General features: G+C 42.4%; 1 protein-coding gene across 2 annotated transcripts in view; it reads right to left on the bottom strand.

The window, feature by feature from the left end:
* The window catches only part of ITGB1 (integrin subunit beta 1), a 52,336-nt gene that overhangs the window by 12,464 nt on the left and 16,485 nt on the right, over positions 1-23,387 (bottom strand). For both annotated transcript variants that reach the window (XM_015428986.1, XM_015428987.1), the window contains exons 2-12: positions 21,465-21,537; positions 19,804-19,889; positions 13,951-14,173; positions 11,446-11,616; positions 8,684-8,922; positions 6,986-7,144; positions 6,184-6,279; positions 3,189-3,278; positions 2,504-2,644; positions 2,175-2,371; positions 312-550 (exon numbers count right to left, since the gene is read on the bottom strand). In XM_015428986.1, coding sequence (XP_015284472.1) covers positions 312-550; positions 2,175-2,371; positions 2,504-2,644; positions 3,189-3,278; positions 6,184-6,279; positions 6,986-7,144; positions 8,684-8,922; positions 11,446-11,616; positions 13,951-14,173; positions 19,804-19,889; positions 21,465-21,537 — 1,714 coding nt within the window. The remainder of the gene's footprint in view (positions 1-311; positions 551-2,174; positions 2,372-2,503; positions 2,645-3,188; positions 3,279-6,183; positions 6,280-6,985; positions 7,145-8,683; positions 8,923-11,445; positions 11,617-13,950; positions 14,174-19,803; positions 19,890-21,464; positions 21,538-23,387) is intronic.

Raw genomic sequence — 23,387 nt, 5'->3', positions numbered from 1 at the left:
TTCCCCTCACTCCAGATACCCAAGGGCTACATGTTCAGGAGAGAGAGCCCTACACGCTCAGAGGTACTCTGGTAATGAAAAAGGTTAGTCATCTATCTTACGTTTGCAGATGTGTGCTTGAACGACTGATGCATAGGCTATAAAGTAGTTATGTGGCTTCTCTGATTGATGGCAATCATGAATGTGACTCTCCAAGAGCCTGAAGTGAACATCTTTTCTGTCATCTACCAGATTCTCCTCCTACTTTCTCATGGTAGTTTCACACTTGTCATCTCAGCATTTTGAAAATTCACTCAAAAGAAACTAGTTACCTCCACAAATCAAGCCATCAGATCGATCACAGTTGAAGTTATCACAGTGGCAAAACTGGCCAGAGTATATTTCATTTGGGTTATCTCTTATCTTGCACACGCACTGTCCACAAATGCATTCTCCATTGTTGCTACATATTTCTGTACTGTTTTGTGCTCTACAGGTGCCTGACATATCTTCACTGTTAACTTCATCCATGCTGCATTCACAGTTTTTCCCAATACGCCCTGATTTACACCTGAAAGGAAAACAAAAGTGTCCATTGCATGCCTGAATTGTGAAATGTCAGCCTTATGTAAGCATTTCTTCTTACTTTTATTCAAAACAAAGCAACCTGCAAAAGGTTGTATGGAAAAGACGAAAGGATCGACCTATCACTAGATGTTCCAAAATGCATGAACAAAAACTTGAATGACTTTCTTCTGTCTGCACCAGTGTAATAACCCAGAAGCCTGCTCACTGAGGACAACAGCAACTGGGATCTGGCACAGTGCAAAGTCCACTGCAGTTGCACTTTATTTTTAGTGCCCCTCACAGATACTCCCTGGGTTTTTGACGCCTCCACCATGGAAACCCCCCCCCAAAAAAAACACAAGATCAGCCAAACATTTAGAAGGGTATTTAAGGTCCTGTTATCAGCCAGTATTTTAGGCAAATCTGAGTAGATTTGGGGGTTGGTGGTGACAAGGGTCAAAACGTATAACTGTACCAATGCAGCAGTGACAGTCATTTAATTCAGTTTTCCCTTTAGAACTGGGAGGCTCATTTGGATTCTCCCTCATTCCCCCCCCCCTTTTGCTGGATTTCACCATGTGAGGGGGAAAGGTCAGCCAAATTCTCTCCGGGTTAAAAATAGGTTGGTACAGGAGAAGGAAAGGAGGAGATGGTGGAAGACAAAGGGAAAAAAAGCAGCAGCACGGGAAAGAGGAGGAATAAAGGGGTGTGGGGAAGTGAATGGGGAGGTGGGACAGAAAAAAGCCAACTAGAAAACAAAGCTGGCCTTACCTGTAACTATTATCTTCTGTGCAGGCACACATGAGGACTGCGCATGAGCAGGCCTGCCATCAGATAGGTCTTTACAGCAAAAAGCCTCCAGGGGGTGCTGTGCACTAGAGTCAGAAGCTTGTTCCTGTCCAAGGACCACATGCTCCTGTGCAGCAGCACCTCCACCCGCAGTACCTCTAGCGCTGCCAAAGCCAGAGCACGCAGCAGGGCAGGAGGGAGGGTATGTGTGCCCGCACAGAAGATACTCGATGAAGAATAGTTACAGGTAAGTGCAACTTTGTTTTCATCGCCAATCTTCTGGCTCCAGTGTGCAGCACCCCTTGGAGACTTTTAGCTGTAAAGACCTGCACAGAAGATTGATGATGAAAGATACAAGGAAACTGAGAATGTAGTAGGACTATGCAATCCAGCAGTGAAAGAGAGAAGGATGAGGGGAGGAAGGAGAGAAGATTTATCCTTGAAAATGGGAGGGCAAGAGAGATAACAGATGAAGAGAAAGGATGTGGCAGCAAAAGGGGACCAGAGAGAAAGTAGCAAGTCTTACTGAGTGTCAGAGCTCATCTCAAACAATGAAAGATCCATCTCAAGACTGAGTCCTCAATATCAAGGACTGGGAGAAAGGGTTCTAAAATCAAGGTAGTGTTGTTTTCAGTGAGATTTAAGATGATCAGTTACAACCACATTTTTCTCTTTCATTGCTGAAAACTTGGGAGATGTCCACAAAGCTAGTTTTGATTCTATCAGCTTGGTACCCATGACGGGCAAAGGGATTTTTGTTATTTTTACAAGGAAAACATTTTATTCTCTATTACAAACTTTTTTTTTGAGGAAAAACAGTCAAGTTAATAATTATGTACCTGCAAGCACCACACTCAAATGTTCCATTATGGCACAGTGGGCTGTCTGCAATTCCTTCCTTGTGACATTCGCATTCACAGATGAACTCCAGCTTAATTTCTACCTCTTCAGTGAAACCCAGTGGTTTGATTCTAATGGGTTCACTCTGCCCTTTTTCTGGACACTGGGTGGCTGTAACTTTAATCTCAAACTTAACCTGTAAACACAGTAAATGGATTACTGGTATACAGAGGAATAGTAGTCAAAACGTTTCATAAGAACACCATGCGCACTGCACACTTCTGAGCCACCCAAAAATCCAGGCTTCATTCGATGCTCCAGAAATTACCTCATCTCCAATTGAAATGTTCGAGCACTTCCTTCCTTCATCTCCTGTACCATTCACTCCGTTCTTGCAAAAAGATTTATATTCAATTGTCACTTCTTTTGGTAATTTGCTGTTTTCCAAAATAACTTCTGAAGACAATGACTAAAATAAAAGTGAGTCATTTAGTTATACCATACACTATATTTATACCATACAGTATAATTAATCATACAGTATGCTGTTAAAAGGTTTCAACAAAACCTATACAAAACACAAATGGTTCAGTGATGGCACAACAGTCAATCATCCAGCTGAAGCACATGCTTGGCATGCCTGCGAAGAGACCTCCGGGCACTACCCCAGACCCATGGTTTTGCTGCTTGATACCTCTGCACAGGCACAATGAGAGCCTTCACGTTTCTCTGCAGAGATTCCAACAAACAAGGTCCCTGTCTCAGAACGCTGCTCCTCCTTACCAGACCCCCCCAAGGATTCAATATTAGCTCTGCAAGAGAGAGTGCTGCACAAAGCACCTTGCACTCACTGTATCTCATGCCATGTTCTATTCCATTTCCAGCCCATGATCTCAGCCTCGTAAACAGCAGTAATCCAGCTCTGTTAGTGGCAATGAGATACAGATTTCCCTCTTTGTAAACTTGTGTTAGCTTGAGGGGAAAATGAAAGCTACTCACTAGAATAGACTTACATTGTACGCATCGATAATCAGTTGAATCACATTACTGGAGTTTGAAGACAGCGTTCCCACAGCAGATTTTGGAATCAAATTCTTCAGCTCCTGTAAGTATCAATAAAAGTTTAAAAATTAAATTGAAATTTGAGTATTATTTGTTATTTGGGTGGCTATAGGATAATCTCAATTATATCTGGTTTTGGCTGGAGTGCTAAATAATTCAGACAGGTATTCAAATAGATGGGCCCATATTGGGGAAGCAGTGAATCTAGACAACAAGACGTTTGGCACATATAGCGGTTTTCTACTGTAAATGCAAAGACTCTCTTATGAAATAGTTCCAAGATTACAACTTTACTAGTCTGTAAAGTGCAGACTAAGATGAGGGAAATCCAGGTATAAGTCCTTGCTCCACTATGGAAGCTTGCTGGTGACCTTGGGCCTACCAGGCAGATCACGAGAAGGGAGGGCAGGAAGGGCTGCCTCAGTGCTTAGTTCTTGTGGCCCTTTCTTACACGCTCAGGGAAATGCTGATCGCCATTATGGGTTCAGGAAGCAATTGTTCTCCAGGCCAGTTTGGCCAGGGATCCTGGAGGGCCCCCCCCCTTTTCTGGGCATTCAGCAGGGGTCACTGGGGGTGGGGAGGTATTTGTGAATTTCCAGCATTGTGCAGAGGGTTGGACTAGATGATCCTGGAGGTTCCTTCCAACTCTATGATTCTACGATATACTCACTGCCTACCCTGCCTCAGACAGTTGTTAAGAGGATAACATTTCGGACTGATTGTCACTAATATATGGATGACAATCTGCTCTATCTGGCGCTTCTGGCTTTGGAAATCCTGCACCAGTGCTGGGAGGCAATTCTGATGTAGACATGGGCTAATAAACGGAAGCTTAATTCTGACACGATGGAAGTGCTACTCGTGAGTGGAAGGTCTGACCTGGGAGATGCATCACTCATTTTGGAACAGGTCTGTAGCCTGGGGATGATTTTGGACCCAGACCTACTGCTGGATGAGCAGGTGGCAATGGTGCTTAAGAATGCTTTTTACCAGCTTTGAGCTTTCCCAGGCAGAAAAGATGCGTGCCCTGGTTACATGTATATTAGATTACTGCAATATACTCTATGTGGGGCCCTTAAAAAGTGTTTAGAAACTTCAGCTGATGCAGAATGCTGCAGCCAGGAGGTTGACTTGAGTGGGTTGTAGTCATTGTTCCCTCTAAGCTGAGTTCACAGCTTTTTAGCCTCAGGCTCACACATTTTTGTCTTAGCTCAGGAAGGAGGGCTCCAGAGCAAGCTAATGCATGCAGTAGTCAAATCGCTCGCTCAGAACTTTTACACCAGTCACTCACAAAGTAGAATTTTTGCTCACAAGACTCCACAGCTTAGAGGGAACCTTGGTTGTAGTGACCACATCACTGTGGTCTTCGCTAACCAACACTGGCTCTAAATTTCTCCCCAGGTACAATTCAAAGTGCTGGGGTTGGTTGACCTTTAAAGCCCTATATGGCTTGGGATCAGCATACCTGAAGGGCCATCTATGCCCTTAGAAACCTACCCAACCAGTCCTCTTCTGAGGCCCTGCTTGGGTGCCACCACCTTCAAATTAGGCAGGTGGCAACCTTGGAGAGAGCTTTCTTGGTCGTAACACCAAAACGCTGGAACTCTCTCCCCAGGGAGAAGTGTCTGTTCTTCTACTGCTGTCTTCCACCAGTGGGCAAAGACTTTTTGTTTTGTATGGCTTCCTCTCAGTGATTCCCTCTTGCCCAATGTTTTGTTTTTATATTTTTGTATGTGTATTTTAGCTCTGACGTGCATTGTATTAATTATGTGTTTTGTTTACTTTTAATGGTCCTTAATATGTATTTTTATTATGGATGTTTTTAATCTGTGAGCCATCTTTGTGGTCCTGATGAGGGCAGAGAGGTGGGGTATAAATTTTGTAAAAAAATTAAATGGAGGTGAGGAGACAATGTCTACCATTTGGGTTCCCACTGCAGAGAAATGCAGGGTGTAAATAAATATATAGGCATATACAAGTGGAGATCCACAAGAAACTTGTGGGAGTGGCCATCCTATTCCATCTTTACTCCTCCTCTCCACCTCCACCTCTCGCACTGTCTCTCTCTTCCCGCCCCTTACTTCCCGTCTCTCTCCCATGTGTCTGCTATCACTCCTCCTCTTTCTGCCTCCTCACCCCATCATTATTTCTCTCTCTCTTTCTGCCTGCCTGCTCGGCCTCTTCCCTGCTCAAGTGGCTGCAGCTTGCTCGCCCTCCCCCCAGCCTCACTGGCATTAGCAGCAGCTACCTCAGCACCCCCCCCCGGCAGCTTTGCCACCTGGGCAGCTTGCCTGGCCTCTGGGTATTTTCCCTGCCATGGTTCCTGCCGCTCGCCTCTTTCCTCCCCTGCCAGCTTCCATGCCTCGGTGGCTCTGCTGGCCCCCTCCTGGCCTCTTCCCTGCCACGACGGCTGCCGCTCACCTCCCCCTCCAGCTTCACCACCTTGGCAGCTCTGCTGGCTCCTCGCCTGGCGTCCTCACCACCTCTGACGCTCACCTGACTGCTCACTCAGCCTGTTTACTGTTGTTGTGGCTGCAACTTGCATGCCCACCTCTGCCAGCTTCACCAACTCGGCAGCTCTTCTGGCTGTTCATTCAGCCTCTCTCCTGCCATGGCGACCCCCCACCCGGCAGCCCCTCATCTTCTCTCAGCAGCTCACCTCTTTGCCTCCTCAACAGCAGTTCTTCCCCCACTCACCTGCATCTCCACTGCCTCAGGAGGAGAGCTACGCAGGCACAGACAATACTTCTCTTTGGGAGGGATTTAACCCCCCCCCCAATGTATTTGTCAAAGTTTTAAGATTTTTCTGCAAATCTGGAGAGTCCCCCAAGTTTGGAGAAAAAATCTCTTTTCTCTCAGTATAGGCCTGATCCATGTACATAGATATCTGCAGATCTACCTACACTTGAGAAATACATATACGGATATATAAATACAAATCTTTACCTTGTAAACTGGCTGAAATTCTTGTGTCACAGCAAAAATTATCTGTATATTATTGTCACTTAGTTTCTGAACAAGATGAGCAATGGAGGGATAATCCTGCAGAATGAGGTTTAGATAATATTAAGCAAACAATTGTATTCTTATGCTAGGTCACATTACCTATTTAACATCTCTCACAATTTCCCCCTTTAACTGTCTATATAGAAGTATATCAAAAGTGACCTAAAACTAAGCAACCCAGTTTTTCTTCGAGGAAGGGACTTGGCCCAGTGGCAGAGCATCTGCTTGGCACGCAGGGAATCCCAGGTTCAATACCCAGCATCTTCAGTGAAAAAAAGGACCAGGTAGTAGGTGATGTGAAAGACCTCTGCCTGAGATCCTGGAGAGCTGCTGCCAGTCTGAGTAGACAATACTGACCCTGATGGACCTAATGGTATGGATCAGTATAAGGCACCTTCGTATGTGTGTGTGTTTTGCTGCCCCTACCTTAAAATAGAGTAGTATACTCTTAAGAAAAGTGAAACTAATGGCTAACAAATAACTTGAAACCAAATATCTCCAGATCAAAGATCAGCTTTGCTAACGGGCTGGCACTCAATGGCTCACCAACCTTACCCTTCAAAGATCTTATATACATTTCTTTCTTCCTCTCTCAGCTTTCTTCCATATACGTAAAGCGTTATACTGAAATGGGCCCAAACAGCTACTTCTGTTCCACCTAACCCCATCCTTATTTATTATACACTTTTAGGCCATATACTTGTACAAACCAACCAACAAAAGCACCGTTAAACATGCTTACGTAATAATGGCTCATCGTGTACATGTTGTTATCTAAATGACATTGTCCATCGTTTGGCAAAACAATTCCTCCAAGTTTCCCATCTCCAGCAAAATGGAATCCAGCATCCGTGGAAAACACCAACAATCGAGTGACATCCTTTCGCCATCCAATTTTTTCCTTAAGACGAATTTTTGTAAAGATTTTAAAAGGCTCAGTATACAGATGCTCAAAGCAGCAGACAAAACTGAAAATGAAATTATCAGCATGCGTGTGTTTGTTCATATCCTCCCACATGCAGGGATCAGCAAAGAACGAATGATCCCTCTGGTCCCTACTTCTTCCTACAGCTTCATTCTGCCACCACCTCCTACTCCTCCCGCCATCTGTCCTTCCCCTCTGCCTCTGCCACCACTGTTCTCTGACTTACTTGCTCGTGCTGCATCCTTTCTCACTGCCTTGACAGCTGCTCCCTCAAAGGCACGCCCCTCTTGCCCTCCCCGCCACCTGGCTCGCCATGCCATCTATTTCCTTCCTTGCCTTACTAGCTGATCTAGCAGCACCTCCTCCTCCATTTCCTGCAGCCAATCACCTATTTATGGGGTTGATAAACAACATTTTCAAAACACAGCATCACGACTGGTTTTCTTCCAGTAAGTCAAGGACTCCTAAGTCACCCCCCCCCATTTTCAAGATATCCCTTTTCTGTACATGGCCCTATTCTGTGGATTTTTTCATCTGCATTTTAGTGCCGTATTGAGAATTAAATATAATTTTTCTTTCTTTTACACACAGATGGTCTTCTCTCATCACCACCTCTTTAGTGCTAGAGAGATGAAACAGTATTTTTTTTAAGGCCTAGAATGTTAATGTGGGAAGCAGTTCCAAAAGTCAGTTTGCAAGCATTCTGTGCCGGGGCTTCTTTTGGTACTAGGAGGCAGCTATTGCCAGCATGACTGAACAAGGTCAGGGAACACACGGGCATGACTTTGGGACCTTTGCAGCTGGACACTTCAGCTAAAAAGACCTTAAAATAAGAAGGTGAGGTGGGTGTGAGGATCCTCTTGTACATTCTACTTCACTGTCTAATGTTATCTGCAGATTTTATTCTGGTATCAGCCATCATGATACTAAGGTCAGACTCTTTCCAGAGTGTTGCTCAGTACCTTTACCAAACTGTGCTGTGTTTGGAGCATGAGAAAACAAAAGCCAGACAGGAAGTGTACTGCTGGCAGAACTTGAAATCATGTGAAAAGGTGGGTTTTGCTAAAGCCAATGGGAACTAAACAGAAAATAAGTACCGAGTCCCAAAACAATGTGAAACTAAGTAGAAAAAAAATCAGAAAGTTGTAACTTGGCAGCCCTCTTCCGTGTAACAAAGCTCAGTCAGACTTATATACGTGCATATTACAAAAAGGTTAATTTAATCAAATCTCACTCATATCTTCAAGAACAATGAAAACGGATGCATAGGGTAGTGAACTTCTCCACTTCCCAAACCTTTTCCCCTTTAGGATCAACCTCTGGGTGGAATGTATGCAGAAGGTCTTAGACACCGCCCCCCTGACATTTCCCCCCCTTGGAATTTATACTCTTGGTGTCAAACTAACAGTTCTTCTATGGCAACATGACATGTTCCAGATATATAAACTGAACGACAGAGGGACACATGCCAAATATACTTTCAGTAACATATAAAAGAAACTGAAATGTACTTACACCACAAACAGCAACTTGCATTATTGCATCAAATCCACCTTCAGGAGAATCCAAATTGCCAGAAATGTGCTGTTTGCCTACAAGTTTATTGAATAGGGTTCCATTGCCAGTAAGACTGAGCACATTTTTGTAGCTAAAAGGACTTGTACAGTTAAGATCACCTGTGCATGGGTTCTTGAGTTTGGCTGGTGTGGTACTAATGTAAGGCATTACAGTTTTTTCCACAAAAGAACCGAAACCTAAGAGAAAGAAAAGAAAATGGTGAAGGGAGCTATTGTGTTACATGTTACTCAAGGCACTAGGGCATCCTAAGGTTCCAGGAGAATTCTTCCCAGAGATATTTCCCCCTTTACCTAGAAAATATGGGACATTTTTTTACTACCAGGCAAGAAGTGGGGCACAAGGAGAAATGTCATAAAATACAGGGGTCATCTAAAAAAAGGGTTGCTTCAGAACTCTTCTATCTATCAGCTATTTTTTTTCAAAGACCAGACACTTTACTTTGGCAACTGTGAAGATGTCTGTTTTACTTATCCCTAAGCAAAGAACAAAATGTTACATGAAAACACCTCTCTGTTCAAGCAGACATTCCAGAGGGTGTTTTGCAAAGATCTCAGTCAGGAATTCAGAATGGCTTTTGGGGCCACTTTAGAAGTGAAGACCTCCAGAGAACTGAAGATTGCTGGAGCTACTGAGCCATGCGTATCCCTGAATGCCAAAGGGCCGTGTGTTTCAGAAAATGAACTTGGGATTAGTGGAATGTGCCAAAGGATCCTATCGTGACTCTTGGCATTTATTTTGTAGTACTGAATCAGCACAACGCTCCAATTCCTCACGGTGGCAGAGGCGCTGTGCAGTTTGTCACACACTATCAGCATTCCAGCATGCAGAATCACATTCGTGTGACTACAGTTGTTAGAAGCTGGGCAGACGCACAGAGTCAGCTATAGCATATTGAAGCCGCTGTAGGCTTGATGGTTCACCTGGAAATCTACAGAGCTGAATTGGAGGAAGGGCCGGATGCTTTGTGACAGCTGGACAGGCAACTCATCAGACTCTGCCAGAAATCTGGACAATACGACAAGGATGATCCAAATTCATTCTGAATGTCTGATTCATTCTCTCTGTATCCTCAGTCCATGTTCCATTTATGACGCTCTCCATTCCTTCAAGTGTTCAGTAACTGCCCAGATGAGTCTTCCTATTATTGCCACCACTCTGCCAGGCAGGACCTGATTCAGTCCCCTATCATGATACAGCCTATACTCTATTCCTATTCATTCTATGGACCACCAGAGCCTGTGCTCTTGGATAGCAGCGGCATTCTTGCTGACCACATACTGCTGATGGATACCTTCTTCCAGATTGTCATTTACCTTGGTGAGACTATTGCCCAGTGGTGCAAAACTGGCTATCAAGATATGCCTGAATATGAGAACTTCAAGCACTTACTGCAGACTCCTCTGGATGATGCCCAGGAAATCCTGCAGACAAGGGAACGACAAGGTTCCCCAGGCCACGTTACATTAACACGGAGCACGGGGGCTGTCAGGCACGGTTTCTCTTGTCTAAAGTGAACCCTTCTCAGACTCATAACAGCCTCTATGTATGGGGACAAGAATCAGCTGCCCCAATTCTAACAGATGATGTCAGTCTGAAGGTATTTATGGACCACCTAAAGAAGCTGGCCGTGTCAAGTGCATCCTAATTTTGACTTGCCAAGGAAGCCTCTAAAATCTATGAACTAACTGAATCCTGTTTTTCACCAATCACACTCTGCCATGAAGCTGATAACATTCCTTCTCTTCTTTTAACAAAGATGTAAGGGGGATTTTGTATTTCAGACTCAACTTATTGATGTACCTGTTGCCAGTATTCTGCCAATTCCCCCCCCCCTTCATATTCCAGGACCATGATTAATCTCACTTTAAACTGCCCTGTGTAATAATTTGTCTTTCTGTATTTGTACATGAAAAGGAAATGCTGTAAGTCAAAGAAGTAGCCAGTCCAATCTTTTTTAAAAAAATTCCACTCAAATTTTTATCCAAGTTTACCACCTTTACACATTTGCTTTTCCCCTTGCATTGAACAAGAGATCCTCAGAATTTTGCACCTTCACAACATATACACACAACCACAGCTTATAAGGTACTCACTAGAATTCAGAACTGAAAGATTTTATAGCAAGCTGTCTGCCCCTCTGTTTGAGGCAGGCACAAAGGTTGCAACTTTTCTCTCAAGTTCCTTGGTAAGACTAAAATGTTCTGAAGATGCTTTTGCATAGACCCCATATATAGCTCTTGTCAAAGACCACGAAGAACTACCAATGATAATCCTTGCTCAAGATTCACTTACTGATATAATAGCATCAACAATAATATATTTGTAACATCCAATTCTATTTCCTGACTGGAACATTTTAAGGATGAGTATCTGCCATGAAAACTACGAATTCTCTTTCAGAACATTATTCTATATTCAGGTGGGTAGCTGTGTTGGTCTGAAGCAATAGAACAAAATTTGAGTCTAGTGGCACCTGTAAGACTATCAAAGTTTAATTCTGGGTATAAGCTTTCATTTGCGTGCCCACAAAAGCTTAAACCTAGAATTAAACTTTGTTGGTTTTAAAGGTGCCACTGGACTCAAACTTAGTTCTAGAACATTATTCTGTTCTTTTACAAGCAACACAATATACCGGGAAACTAGTGTTTTTGACACATATTGGTCTCTTGCTTTCTCATGTATACAAATAAGATCCTTACCAATTCGAAAATCTGAAGTGATATTCTTCATTTTACTCATCAGAGAAGTTCCAAGACTTTTTACATTCTCCAAGTCATCTTTCATGGAGTAGGAGAGATCCATAAGGTAATACAGATCAATAGGGTAATCTTCTGCTCTCTTAAATTTTAATGAAAAGGTCTGTGGTTCCCCTAATTCCAGACAAAATAAAGATTTCAAACAATTCAGTAAAGAAGCTAAAACTATACATGGACAGAATATGACAGCCCTCCGCACACAAATTAGGAGTTTTAAACGCATGAAGTAAAAAAAATTAAAATAGTCTCAGATTTCTGTTGAAATTGTACTTCTGAAAGGCTGACCAGCAGTGACCATTCACAGAGACATAAAGGCACAAACTTAAGCTATCAATAAACTAGGGGGCTTTAACTAAACACACTCCATTATATTCTGCAGGCACAGAATGTAGGATGTTTGTCTGTCCAATTCATCAGTTACTAGCATGATTTTCTTTTGACTTCAATAATACAAACTCTACTAAAAACTTTCAAAATATCTTCTTTTCTTAAACTTCTCTCCTTCCCTATCTTTTGCTGACTGAATCTTCTCAGGATTGCCCCAAAAAGCACAAAAGGCACAAATGAATAATTTGCATTTCTAATTTTGCTCTTCACAGGTGTCATATCGTGGATTAGGCTTGTAGGTGTTCTTATCCTGATCATCTTGGTATTTTGCAAAATTCATTGAGGGTCTACTTCCATATTCTAAACCCCCTAAAGGCAAGGACTGTGCGGAACAGAAAAATGAGCTTTCAGGCAACCGTATCTATACTTTCAGAAGTTACAGAGTTAAATTCAACTATGTGAAGAACTGCACTGAAAGGATTCAAGACTGGCAATGCATTCATGATTATACTGCCACATCCCAGCCAAAGTGTACCATCCACTTGCCACACTGAAATCAATAACTGTGATCATTGGATGAGTAAAGTTACATTTCCCCACTTTTCATTTGAGCAAAAACTCCAGCAGCTGTAGCTCTTAATAAGATTTAGCTGTGTTTCTTAACTATTTTAAGTTGAACTCAGAGATCTCTTAGCACACTGCTTTCAGTAGTAAAGCTTCAAGTCTGCCTCTGGCTCTACAGCCTTCTATTTCCATCTCCTATCTCACTATCTTCATCTGAGACAGCCTTCACTTGCTAATTTTTCATAGCTGCAAATTCCAGTAATCTTAAGGCACAACAGTACAAATGAAAAATCTACAAGCAGATAATGCACTGCTAAAAGAAGACCCTCAAACATTCACTTTCTCTTGAAAGTTAGATCAAGATGGGTAGCCGTGTTAAGACTGTATCAGTAGAAGAGAGCAAGAGTCCAGTAGCACCTTAAAGACTAACAGAAATTGTGGCGGGGTATGTGTTTTTGTGAGTTACTGCTCACTTCTTGCAAGTTAATTGTGGCACAGCAAGAAAGAAAGCCATCAAATCACATGGAGAATATTTAAAACTTGTTCAGAGCAACATCATAAAACTCTTCTGGGACTGTTGCAACTTTCCTTTCTTGTAAGGAAGCCGCAGCACAGAATAAATTGGGAAGTGGATTTAAACTCTGGACCTGGAGTTCAAAACACATTTTAGTCAGCATTGCTTCTTCTGCCTCTCTGTACACACTAGCTCCCAAAGTGTTTCCCTTCACTAGACTTTGTTAATTTAGAAACTTGTCTGGTAGCTTAAATCACAACAGTACAGTTCAGCTATGCTTTGTTGCCCTTGAAATCACAGCACCAAGGCTGCAAAAACTCTAGTGAAAGTTCTACACAACTCATGCACAAAAGCATGTGAATCAGATTTATGAATCCTCTTCCATACAAAAGCCACTCTGAAAGTTTAAACACCTTCTGAAAGTTTAAACACTTCCCCATGGCCAAACATGGCTCTACAGCCTTCAGGCAACCCTCTATTTCCATCTCCTGTCTCACAATCTGCATCCGAGATGAACCTCACTTTTGATATATTGAAGTCAATATATTTACAATATATTTGCCTGTTCAACCCCTAAGTAATCTTTAGTTTGAAACTTATACCAGAAGATCCCAGCATTCCAAGAATTCCCATAGCACATTACATGAAGTTTGGTCTTTTGATTTTTAATATGCCTATTTATTTACAAGCCAACTGAGTTGCCTTTGTAAAAGGGAATGTACAAAAGAGATTGAAATGCAAGCCGAAACCCCCAAGGCACAGCATCAAGCCAACAGAGACGTCATAACGATCACAGAAACTTGACAGAAAAGGATTTACAGACTTACAAGCCCACTGTTGTACAGATTCTTCCTTCACTCCACCTGTACTTTATTTTAAGAGATCTTGAAAGCAGTCACTTTTTATTAGCGGAAATAAAATAAAATTCTGCTGTTTTACTATTGGTTTGAGCCAATGCTTTAAAGCAAAAGAGGAAACAAAAAAAAATCTTCAGGTACGACACCCCCCCCCCAAAAAAAACACACCATAACTTTCACCCTTACCTATTCGTAGCTTTAAGGCCACTTGCTGCGGTTGTATCTGAGTGATGTTTTCCTCTTTGAGACTTTCAGCAGATCCTTTGGCACGATTTGTTACCTCCTTATTTTTGAGCATCTCTTGAGAGCCTCTGGGATTTTCTATTTCCTCTTGAGGGCAGCCCTTACTTTTTAAAACGTCTAAGTCATCACATCGCGCTGAAGTAGATTCTCCATCTTGAAGGAAGCTCTAATAAAAATGAACAAGGAGTGGTTCAAGGCTGTTCATTCATATCCAACATAATTGACCATAAAAAGCAGTAAGGTAAAAGGTAAAGGTTTCCCTTGCTCGGAAGCCAGTCGAGGCCGACTCTAGGGTTGCGGTGCTCATCTCCGTTTCAAAGCCGAAGAGCCAGTGCTGTCCGAAGATGTTTCCGTGGTCATGTGGCCGGCATGACTAAACACCAAGGCGCACGGAATGCTGTTACCTTCCCACCGTAGTGGTACCTATTTATCTACTTGCAATTTCTTGCTTTCGAACTGCTAGGTTGGCAGGAGCTGGAACTAGAGACGGGAGCTCACTCCGTCATGCGGCACACTCGGGTCTTGAACTGCTGAACTACCGACCTTCCACAGCCTGCAGTTCAGCGTCTTAACCACTTGAGCCACCGCAGCTCCTATAAAAAGCAGTACGATAGCCTAAAAAGCCATACTTGCCCTATTTTAAAATACATTTATATATATATTAGCTTTTAAAATATATGTAGTACTGGATTTCATGCTGAACTGAAAAAACCTATTTCAGTAAATTGATATTTTACTAGTGTAGTGTACACTAGTCCTGTACAATACCGATCACCAAACTACTTCACTGTTTAAAGATGTTGTCAGGTTGTTATTTCTAATTATTAAACACTTTGAAAACTGCTAAATGAAAAGCAGCATATAAGTGAAAAAGAAACATTAAGTCTTATAAAACAGAAAGTAACTTGAAAACAGCCTTCTCTAACAAGCATCAGCTAAGCCCATAATGTTTTATTTGGAATTCTGTTAAGATTTCATACATTTGACAAGCTGGGGAATACTACATCTTTAGAATTTCAGGGAGAGAAGAACCATGTAATAAAGGTTTTTTAAATCTTGATTTTGAAGGGAACAGTAAGTCAGTCTGGTTTTAATGACCAGAGTATCATAGTCAGTATCTGGCACTGTGTGTGTAAAGTCCAAAAAGCAGCCATAGCATAAAAACCTCCAAACATAATTTCTTTCATACTAATAGAGATGGCTGCAATTGCTGAAAAATTGCAACAAAGACAACAGGTGCTGCCTGTGGCTGTATCTGTGAGATAGGTCAGTTCACACTTCAGTTGGTTCAGAAATAACAAGCCATGGTTTGCAGCTATGATAATGACACTAGGAGATACTCGGGATTCCACGTCTTCCCCCAGTTATGTGTGACCCACTCACAAGTTTAACTGCTATTATGCCCAAACAACCAAACTATGCTTTGTACTTTCTTTGCAACCTAACATTCCAAAAAGTAGCTTATTTCAACTTTGGACTTTTTTTGTTTGCAGGGAAAATACAAATCAGTTTGTCGGTTCAGATACATGTCATGTAAACCAGTCCTCTTTTTTTGTTTGCAAGGACAAGGGGAAAAGAGCGGCTGGTATTAACAAGAAACAAAAACTATATGGACAAGTGAAGCTTTGCGCCCCCCCCCATACATATATGATAGCTTACTAGTACAAAGTAAGAATGATTTTCGTCTATGATCTAGCTCTTGATGAGTTATAAACCCATGCCTAGGCTTTACTGTTTCAGACAAGGGGTGTGCAAGAAAATCCAAATTCAGGTATAACGGACTTGAAAATACTAATACAGAATTCCCACAGTCCAATACTGGTAAAGTATTGGGGCTGGGGAAATATTTGGGTCTATTATTGTCAGACTCTTGAACAAACTTACTTGCAACAACACTCTCTTGGCAGTGATTTGTTTATTGAGAGATGAGGATGTATCAAGCTAAGACCATCTTGTGTCAGAACTGACTTGGTTGGCGCCAGGTCTGGAATTATATATGATTCAAACAAGCCCCCCCACCCCGGGTGACCTGTCCAATCAATCCATCCATTCAGCCTGCCTAAACCTAGCGCACTCTGTTAGCTCTCTTCCCCCACCTGCGAACCTACAGTTACATTATCTATAACAGGCTGGCAGCAGAGACAGGCATTCAAGGTCATTTCACATACTTCCTGCTTTGGGAGGCCCCTTAAGAAAACAATTGCAAAGCAGCTAAGCAAAGCAGTCCCCCCCACACACTCTTACCATCCCCCCCAATGCCCCAAATCCAGAATCCAAATGATGTGGTTACAGGTAGTGAAGATGAAACACACAGAATTCATGGCAAACGAGGTTCCGAGTTTGACAATTATAGGACTGGGGAGGGAAGGGAGGCATGTTAAAATGCCTTCCTTCCCTCCCCAAGTTTCACTACTTCCACTGCTCAGTTTCACTCCCTGCCAGTCAGCTGTTACATTTAAATAGCCTAAACCTAACAGCTGACAGGTAGATGAGAGTGAAACTGACGAGTGGAGGCCTCCTCTCCTCTCCCTGCCTTCCCTTCCCCAGCTGCCTGGACGAGGCAGAGCACCAAGGCATGTTTAAATGCCCTTCTTTCCCTCCCTGAGTTTGGAGAGGGAAAGAAAGCACCAAATTTTATGTCAAGATATAGTGTTTTTATTATGCTGTTGTTTGTATGCATATTTTAACTTCGGCATGGCCGTTTGTTAGCCGCCCTGAGCTGTATATTGGATGGGGCGGGATATAAATCCCAAAAATAATAAATAAATAAATAAAGGCATTTAAACCTGCCTTGCTCTCCCTGCTTTCCCTCCCTGAGTCTCCCTGCAGCAGTGGGGAGGCTCAGGTAGGGAAGGGAAGGGAGGCAAGCGTGCTTGGGCTCTCTGCCTTCCCTTCTCCGGCTGCCCCGCTGAATGCACACCCCTATTTCAGACTGCAGGTAGTGTTCACTTGGTTGACCTCTCCTCCAAACAGAAATATAGTTGTCACGCAGTGTTCCCTCTAAGCTGTGGAGTCTTGTGAGCAAAAAATCTACTTTGTGAGCTACTGATATTAAAGTTGTGAGCAAGCGATTTGGCTACTGCATACATTACTTTGCTCTGGAGCCATCTTTCCTGAGCTAAGACAAAAATGTGTGAGCCGGAGACTAAAAAACTGTGAGTTAGCTCACATTAACTCAGCTTAGAGGGAACACTGGGGAACAGATTTTGAGGCTAGATGCTCAAAATCCCAGCTTTCTATGAATGGGATTTTTTTTTTAATGAAAGAACATTCGATCACGTGAGGCTCCACCTACAGTTTGAAATTGTAGCTCCTAATGCCGTTTCACCACTTAGTGAAAACTAGATCCAAGAACTAAATATTGAAACCAAGACATTTTAGAATTTGAATTGGATTTAACATGCACATAAACTTCACTGCTTTCCTGCCCCACCTGCTTTGTCTGCATCTAAAGTTACTGCCCTTCTAATGTCACCGGAGAATATAATTAAATCCAGACAGACTCCAGAGTGGAATGGTTTTTAAATAACTATGACAGAACACAGGGTGCGAGAGAGGGAACAAGAGACACGCAATCCTAGAGCCTTGATTATTGACAAAGGAAGCAAACTGAATCTAAGGAGTTTAATTGTACAGGTAATTCGTCATCCTCCTAAATAAGCCTTGATTTTTAATATGATATTTAGCCATTGGCCTACTTCACTGATTACGACAAACAGTTGCTTCTGGGAAGCTTGGGGCAGCGGCTTTTAATGTCTGTCTCATGATCCTAATGATGTCAGTACAGAGAACAGTCCTCATAGCCCATGCGTTCTTAGGTACGCCACTCACAGTGATTGTGGGCCATTTTACACACGTGAACAGGCTACTGGTTGTGTTAACACGGCCCCTGGATATGGAATCACGTGACGAACCGCAGTGTGAATCTGACTATATATGGATGCAGCCTGCAACAGCCAACAGGCACTTCCAATTGTTTCCAGCTGGAAACAGTAAAAGGGAGGGGAAGCAAGAGAGTAACTGAAGTGCTGTGCCAGCACACTCTTTAGTAGCCTTGCAGAAAAAGTCAACGGAACTTCTGTGGATGAGCTAGATGTGAAGAAAGAAATGATGACTGACTCCGTGGGAGGGAGACGCACATTTCTGCCTGCAAATGGGTTTAACAACCAGAGGATGAGGAAATGTATCAATCTGGATGTTAAACTTGCTCAGGTATATCGACATCTGGGTCGTGCACAATGGGCTTGTACCATTAGTTAAAATACCTTATTAACAAGTACGCTCTCTAGTCTTCCAGGGTGAGGAACATAAGAGAAGCCAATGTTGGATCTGGCCAATGGCCCATCCAGTCCAACACTCTGTCACACAGTGGCCAGAAATATCAGGTGCCATCAGGAGGTCCAGCAGTGGGGCCATGACACTAGAAGCCCTCCCACTGATGCCGCCCCCCAAGCACCAAGAATACAGAACATCACTTGCCCCAGACCGAGAGTTCCTAGCTATACCTTGTAGCAACCTCCTTTCATAGTTGAGAATTATTCTAAGATATTCTCCTCCAATTCTGAGGGGAGAGAACTCTTATTTGCCTGGGTAAAAGGAAAACTCCCAGACTGGACTCCAGTGCATTTACATTGCACAAAGGACTTGGGGGAGGGAGAGGAAAGGGGAGTAGAGCCAGTCTATAGTTTTGTGTTGGACTGGCACAAGCTCAGAAATACCAAGGAAATTCCTCACTGCTTCAGAATGTGCCCTAGCCAGCCAGCAAGTTAATGATCCTATCTGTTCTAAGAGAAAGGATCGGTGCTATCTCATCCCTGTCTCACTAGAGTGCTTTTCATTCTCTCTGCTCCTTTGGAAGGACGTGGTCATTCACATGTCTTGCACTAAGCTGGAAGGTGCTCAGCAGAAGTGAAAATATCTCCCTATTTCTGCATGCCTCTCTGCCCAAAATGGAATGGAAGATTCTTTGAACTCCGGGAGGGAAGGCATGATCTTTTCACCTCACTTGGAAAGGGAAGCATTCAGAAATAGCGAGCATCCATTTTTTCACTTTTGAGCGTGCCTCAGCCCGGTGTGAGACCAACCTCCACTTCTCTGCTTGTGGTCAGGGGACAGGTGGATTCCACAAAAAATGGTCAGGTGAAATTTAAGGGCCCCTCCTTGCTTATCAGATGCCCTAACCAATCCCCAATCACTGTACAAAAAGCAACAACGCCATCCTGATTCTTACTGTTCCCTGTTCCCTCATTTCTGCTCCATTAGCTTTTTCCCCACAGCTGATCTTGTTTGCAATGCAAGCAGCAGACTGGCAATTGTTTCTAGATTTTGATCTTACTTACCACTACTTTTAATCTTAAGTGCAGTCTAGGGACAGGAGGGAAGAACTACTCCAATACCGATACAAAACATAAGTCCGCAGGCACCAAGGAGCTACCCAGCAAAGGTACTGCCTACGAGCTTTATCTTCTTTCTGTCCCTATGCAGACTCCCTGAGAAATTAATTTAGGCTCTAACTCAAGGGGTGTGGGATGTTCCACTGACTGGCAACAGAGCAGGTTGTAGTAAAAATTAGATCTGAAATTGATTTCGGCTGATTTTAAACCACCTTGTCAAAATCGTAGCTCAGATCCACTTCAACATTTCATGTCAAAGAGCCCTACGGCTTCTGTTTACAGTTACAGCTAATTTATCAGTGTAAGGAAAAGTACTAAACCAAATCTTTGCCTAAACAGGCATGACTACATATATAACGTAACAGAAAATAGCAACATAAAACATTTAGAAGAAAATACATACTATATTTTTGCACCATCCACAGTTTGGTCCAGCTTGAATGCAGTCAGCACATGATTTTGCATTAACTTTTATACAATTGCTCCCACCTGTAAGAAAGTACATAAAAGATAATTTTAATAGTCATACATAGCTTATTTGAGCTTAGTAAATGTCAATTAAGCTAAAATAGCCACAGTGGGTGCTTGCAAAATCCAATTAAATCGCAAATTCACAACTGAACCAAGGTCCTCCATTTCTCAGACTGCTCACGGGTTCCGAGAGACTTTTAATGAGTAGTTCAGCAAAATTTGTATTTTTTTAAAAAAAGCCTTACCTTACTCTATGTTTGCAGAGATGGTGGACACCAAGAAACTGTTCCCCCCTAAGCATTACTGCAGTGCACTTGTGTGATCCAGCAAGTGAGGATCTCACAAGTGCTTACCCATAACACTTAGGAAATGTTCTGTACATATCAGAATGGCTTCTTTTGCTCTAGAGCACTGCTCTCAGAAGTATACCTTCTTTAAGTGCCAGGGTTTTTCCTGGGAGCCAGCTTTTGTAGCATCACTGCCAGAAGTACAGACTTCCACTCCTAGCAGGAATTCTGACACTTAAGAGGACCTCCTGTAAGTGGCAAAATCAGTGCATGGAGCTAATAACACTTTGAGAATAAGAAATCTCACAATTTAGAGACCTTGGTAACTGCATTCCATTTGACTTCCCTAACGTTGGGGAACCTTATGGAAACCATGTGAGCACACTTAGCAAGCTCCTTGAAATACACGGTTGCACACGTGTGCTCCTATAGCTGTAGAAAAATCTTCCCCAGCACTGGGGGAAAATGGGGAAAAATTTGTGGTGAGGGACGGACTTTTCCCTCTCCACTCTTGGGCTTCTCTTCCATCAAGATTCAGTCTTCAGTTCCCCCAGGAGTAGAGAACAAGCAAACCAAGAACAGACTAAACTGCAGGAATCCCATCATCCCTGCTAATCCGTTATATGAAGAGTTATAAATGTAGTAATGCTGATAAGGAGCTTGCAAAGTCTCACTTATCCAAGCTAGAAGCATTTGTGCAAGCATGTTGCACTAACACTGGCTTCTTTTTTTCTTGCTCATAATGAATCCAGGTATTAAGGCTACTTCAAATAGTACAATTTCTGGACTGGACTACAATACCACATACATAAAAGCCCCAAAGCTGAATCTTAGTAGCCATGAGTGACTGACTGCACACTTCTGTACACACCCCTCTGGTAGGAAGCGCAGCCACCATGCCACATAGCTCTGCACACAGCTTTGCTCTCTTTCTTGCTTGGAAGCGTAGGAGATGCAATGCATTTCACGTCACTCCACACTGAAGAGAGCTACAGATTCAAGGTGTAGTAGCATTTTAGTGTCCTCCAGTTGGCGTTCAAGTCAGGAAAACTAGCATTACCGTATAAGGTTCAACTCAAACCCTTCTGAGCACTAACTCCTCCTCTTGCTCTCTCCTCTTTGAGAGGCTCCCACACCAGTGTCAATGCTATGGCAATGCAGGGCAAGAACAATGCACATCAGTGCAGCACCCCATCTTTTGGCATGAATCATTCAATACCAGCACAGCAATCCAAGGTCTGTACAATGCAATAATCCACAAACCCACAGCAACAGAACATCACAAATTCGAAACTCCTGAACTTACCTTGCTGGGCAAATCCACAGACGATAAAGCAGTTTAATAAGCCAAACCAGATGAACAACTTGAAATTTGCCTGGAAAATAAATGCGAAATTAATCAAACAAATCGGTTATGTCTCCTCTTCTTTTCTCATAAGCACCAAAGCTATAGTAAATGTGGGCTCACAAATGCAGTTCAGACGACACTGTGACCACACAGCTCTCCCAACCGTGCTGTAAAAATCATGTAATTGTTTTTATAATGGACTTGTAAAAACTGACAGTATGAACAGAATGACTTTTGTAATACCTTATTAACTCAATGCTCATTCTGTTTTTTAGAATTCTGTTGAGAGCAAAATCTGCGATAGATCTAAGAAATACGGCATAACATTGCATACACACAAAAGGACCAGTTTACACTGTGTCTAACTACTTTATATGGATGACCATGCATAGGAATACAACTCTGAATACATTTTGAATGGTGTATCTTGAGTTGATACCAGGGGCGGGGGCTCCCACTTGAGACAATAACATGCTTTTAGAAAACATAGAACCACCTGGAATATTGTAAAGCAGCAATCAGACAGGAAACAAACTATTTACATTTCTTTTCCTGCAGTTTCATAGCTCTCATCCAACACAGGGAGATGGACACTCACCACAAGTGTTCCGTTCCTATTTGGAGAAACACGCATCTCTCCAAGGAGGAATATTTACCTTCCCTTCACACAAGAGTCAGAAGCATAAAAAGAACAGGAAGCCAGTCTCCCTCTTTTATTGCTTCTTAGGAACAGCCACTTTTGCAATTTCTTCGTCATGCTCTCACCTTCAAGATAAGATTATAAGTGTGTGTGTGTGTGTGTGTGTGTGTGTGCATGTGAAAAATGGCAGAAAACATGAGCCAGTGTCAAGATGGAATGATACTTTTAAGAATATGGCACTTGCAAACCAGTTTCGGCAGCTGTAATCTATAATAATAAAAGGAGGTGTCTGTCTGGAGCACTCATAATTCCTCAGAAAATAAAGCTAGGATTTTCCAATTACCTCCCTCCCAATCTTCTCCCCAAAATGAAGGGAATCAGAAGCATGGTGGCCCAGATTATCTGTAGAAAGCCCTACTGTGCTATTTGCAGTGGAAGCAAAAGTTGTCCTTAGAGCAGTTACCTACGGGGCTGGCAAGTGAAGTGAGCAAAGCAGAACTCTAGTTACAAAACAGTCATACAGTCCAGTAAGAAATAATCAACAGGTTAAAATTATCCCAATATATCTTTCTACATTTTTGGTCTCATCAATCGAGTAATAAAAAGGAATATAAGCACACAAGGTCTTAAAAAGCCGCCTGTTGCTTTACTCCTCTCCTGCAGTAAAGATTTTGTTTTACAATGGCCTGTAAAAACAAATGAACAATTAGCAATAACATATCCAATTAGGCTCAAGTGGTAACTTGCCTGTATGAATAAACCCTCACCATTAATTCTAGTCAAACATTATGCTTTTCAATAGGAGTCATATTACCTGCAAGTGTTAAATCAGGTTATAAACAAATATTAAATTATAAAAAGAATTGGAAGTTAATTTGTAAAGCTTTTTTCTGAATTGTTTAATTTACAAATAATAATCAGATTATATATAAACAAGTCCTAAATTCCTTCTCAAAGAATAAATTTAGTGAAACTATTCAAAAGTACCTGTTTTATTTAATGAAGTGTGGCACTACCATAACTTCTACCCATCGCATCCTAAAAACTACTTCTCAAACCTTAACTTCAACCTCACCCTGTTCTTGTCCACCTATAGACCCCCAGATGTGAAAATTTCTATATACTGTACAATGCTTTGCACTTGCCTGGTACCAAATACACAGGTACAAAGACCAGAGGGATCCCATAAGACTGCATGTATGATTTAGAAGATGCCCCCAAATAAACTTAAGAGTATTTAC

Source organism: Gekko japonicus, unplaced genomic scaffold (assembly GCF_001447785.1).
Source record: "Gekko japonicus isolate JY-2015 unplaced genomic scaffold, Gekko_japonicus_V1.1 scaffold1330, whole genome shotgun sequence".
Lineage (NCBI taxonomy): Eukaryota > Metazoa > Chordata > Lepidosauria > Squamata > Gekkonidae > Gekko > Gekko japonicus.
This window is presented reverse-complemented; position numbering and strand designations above follow the sequence as displayed.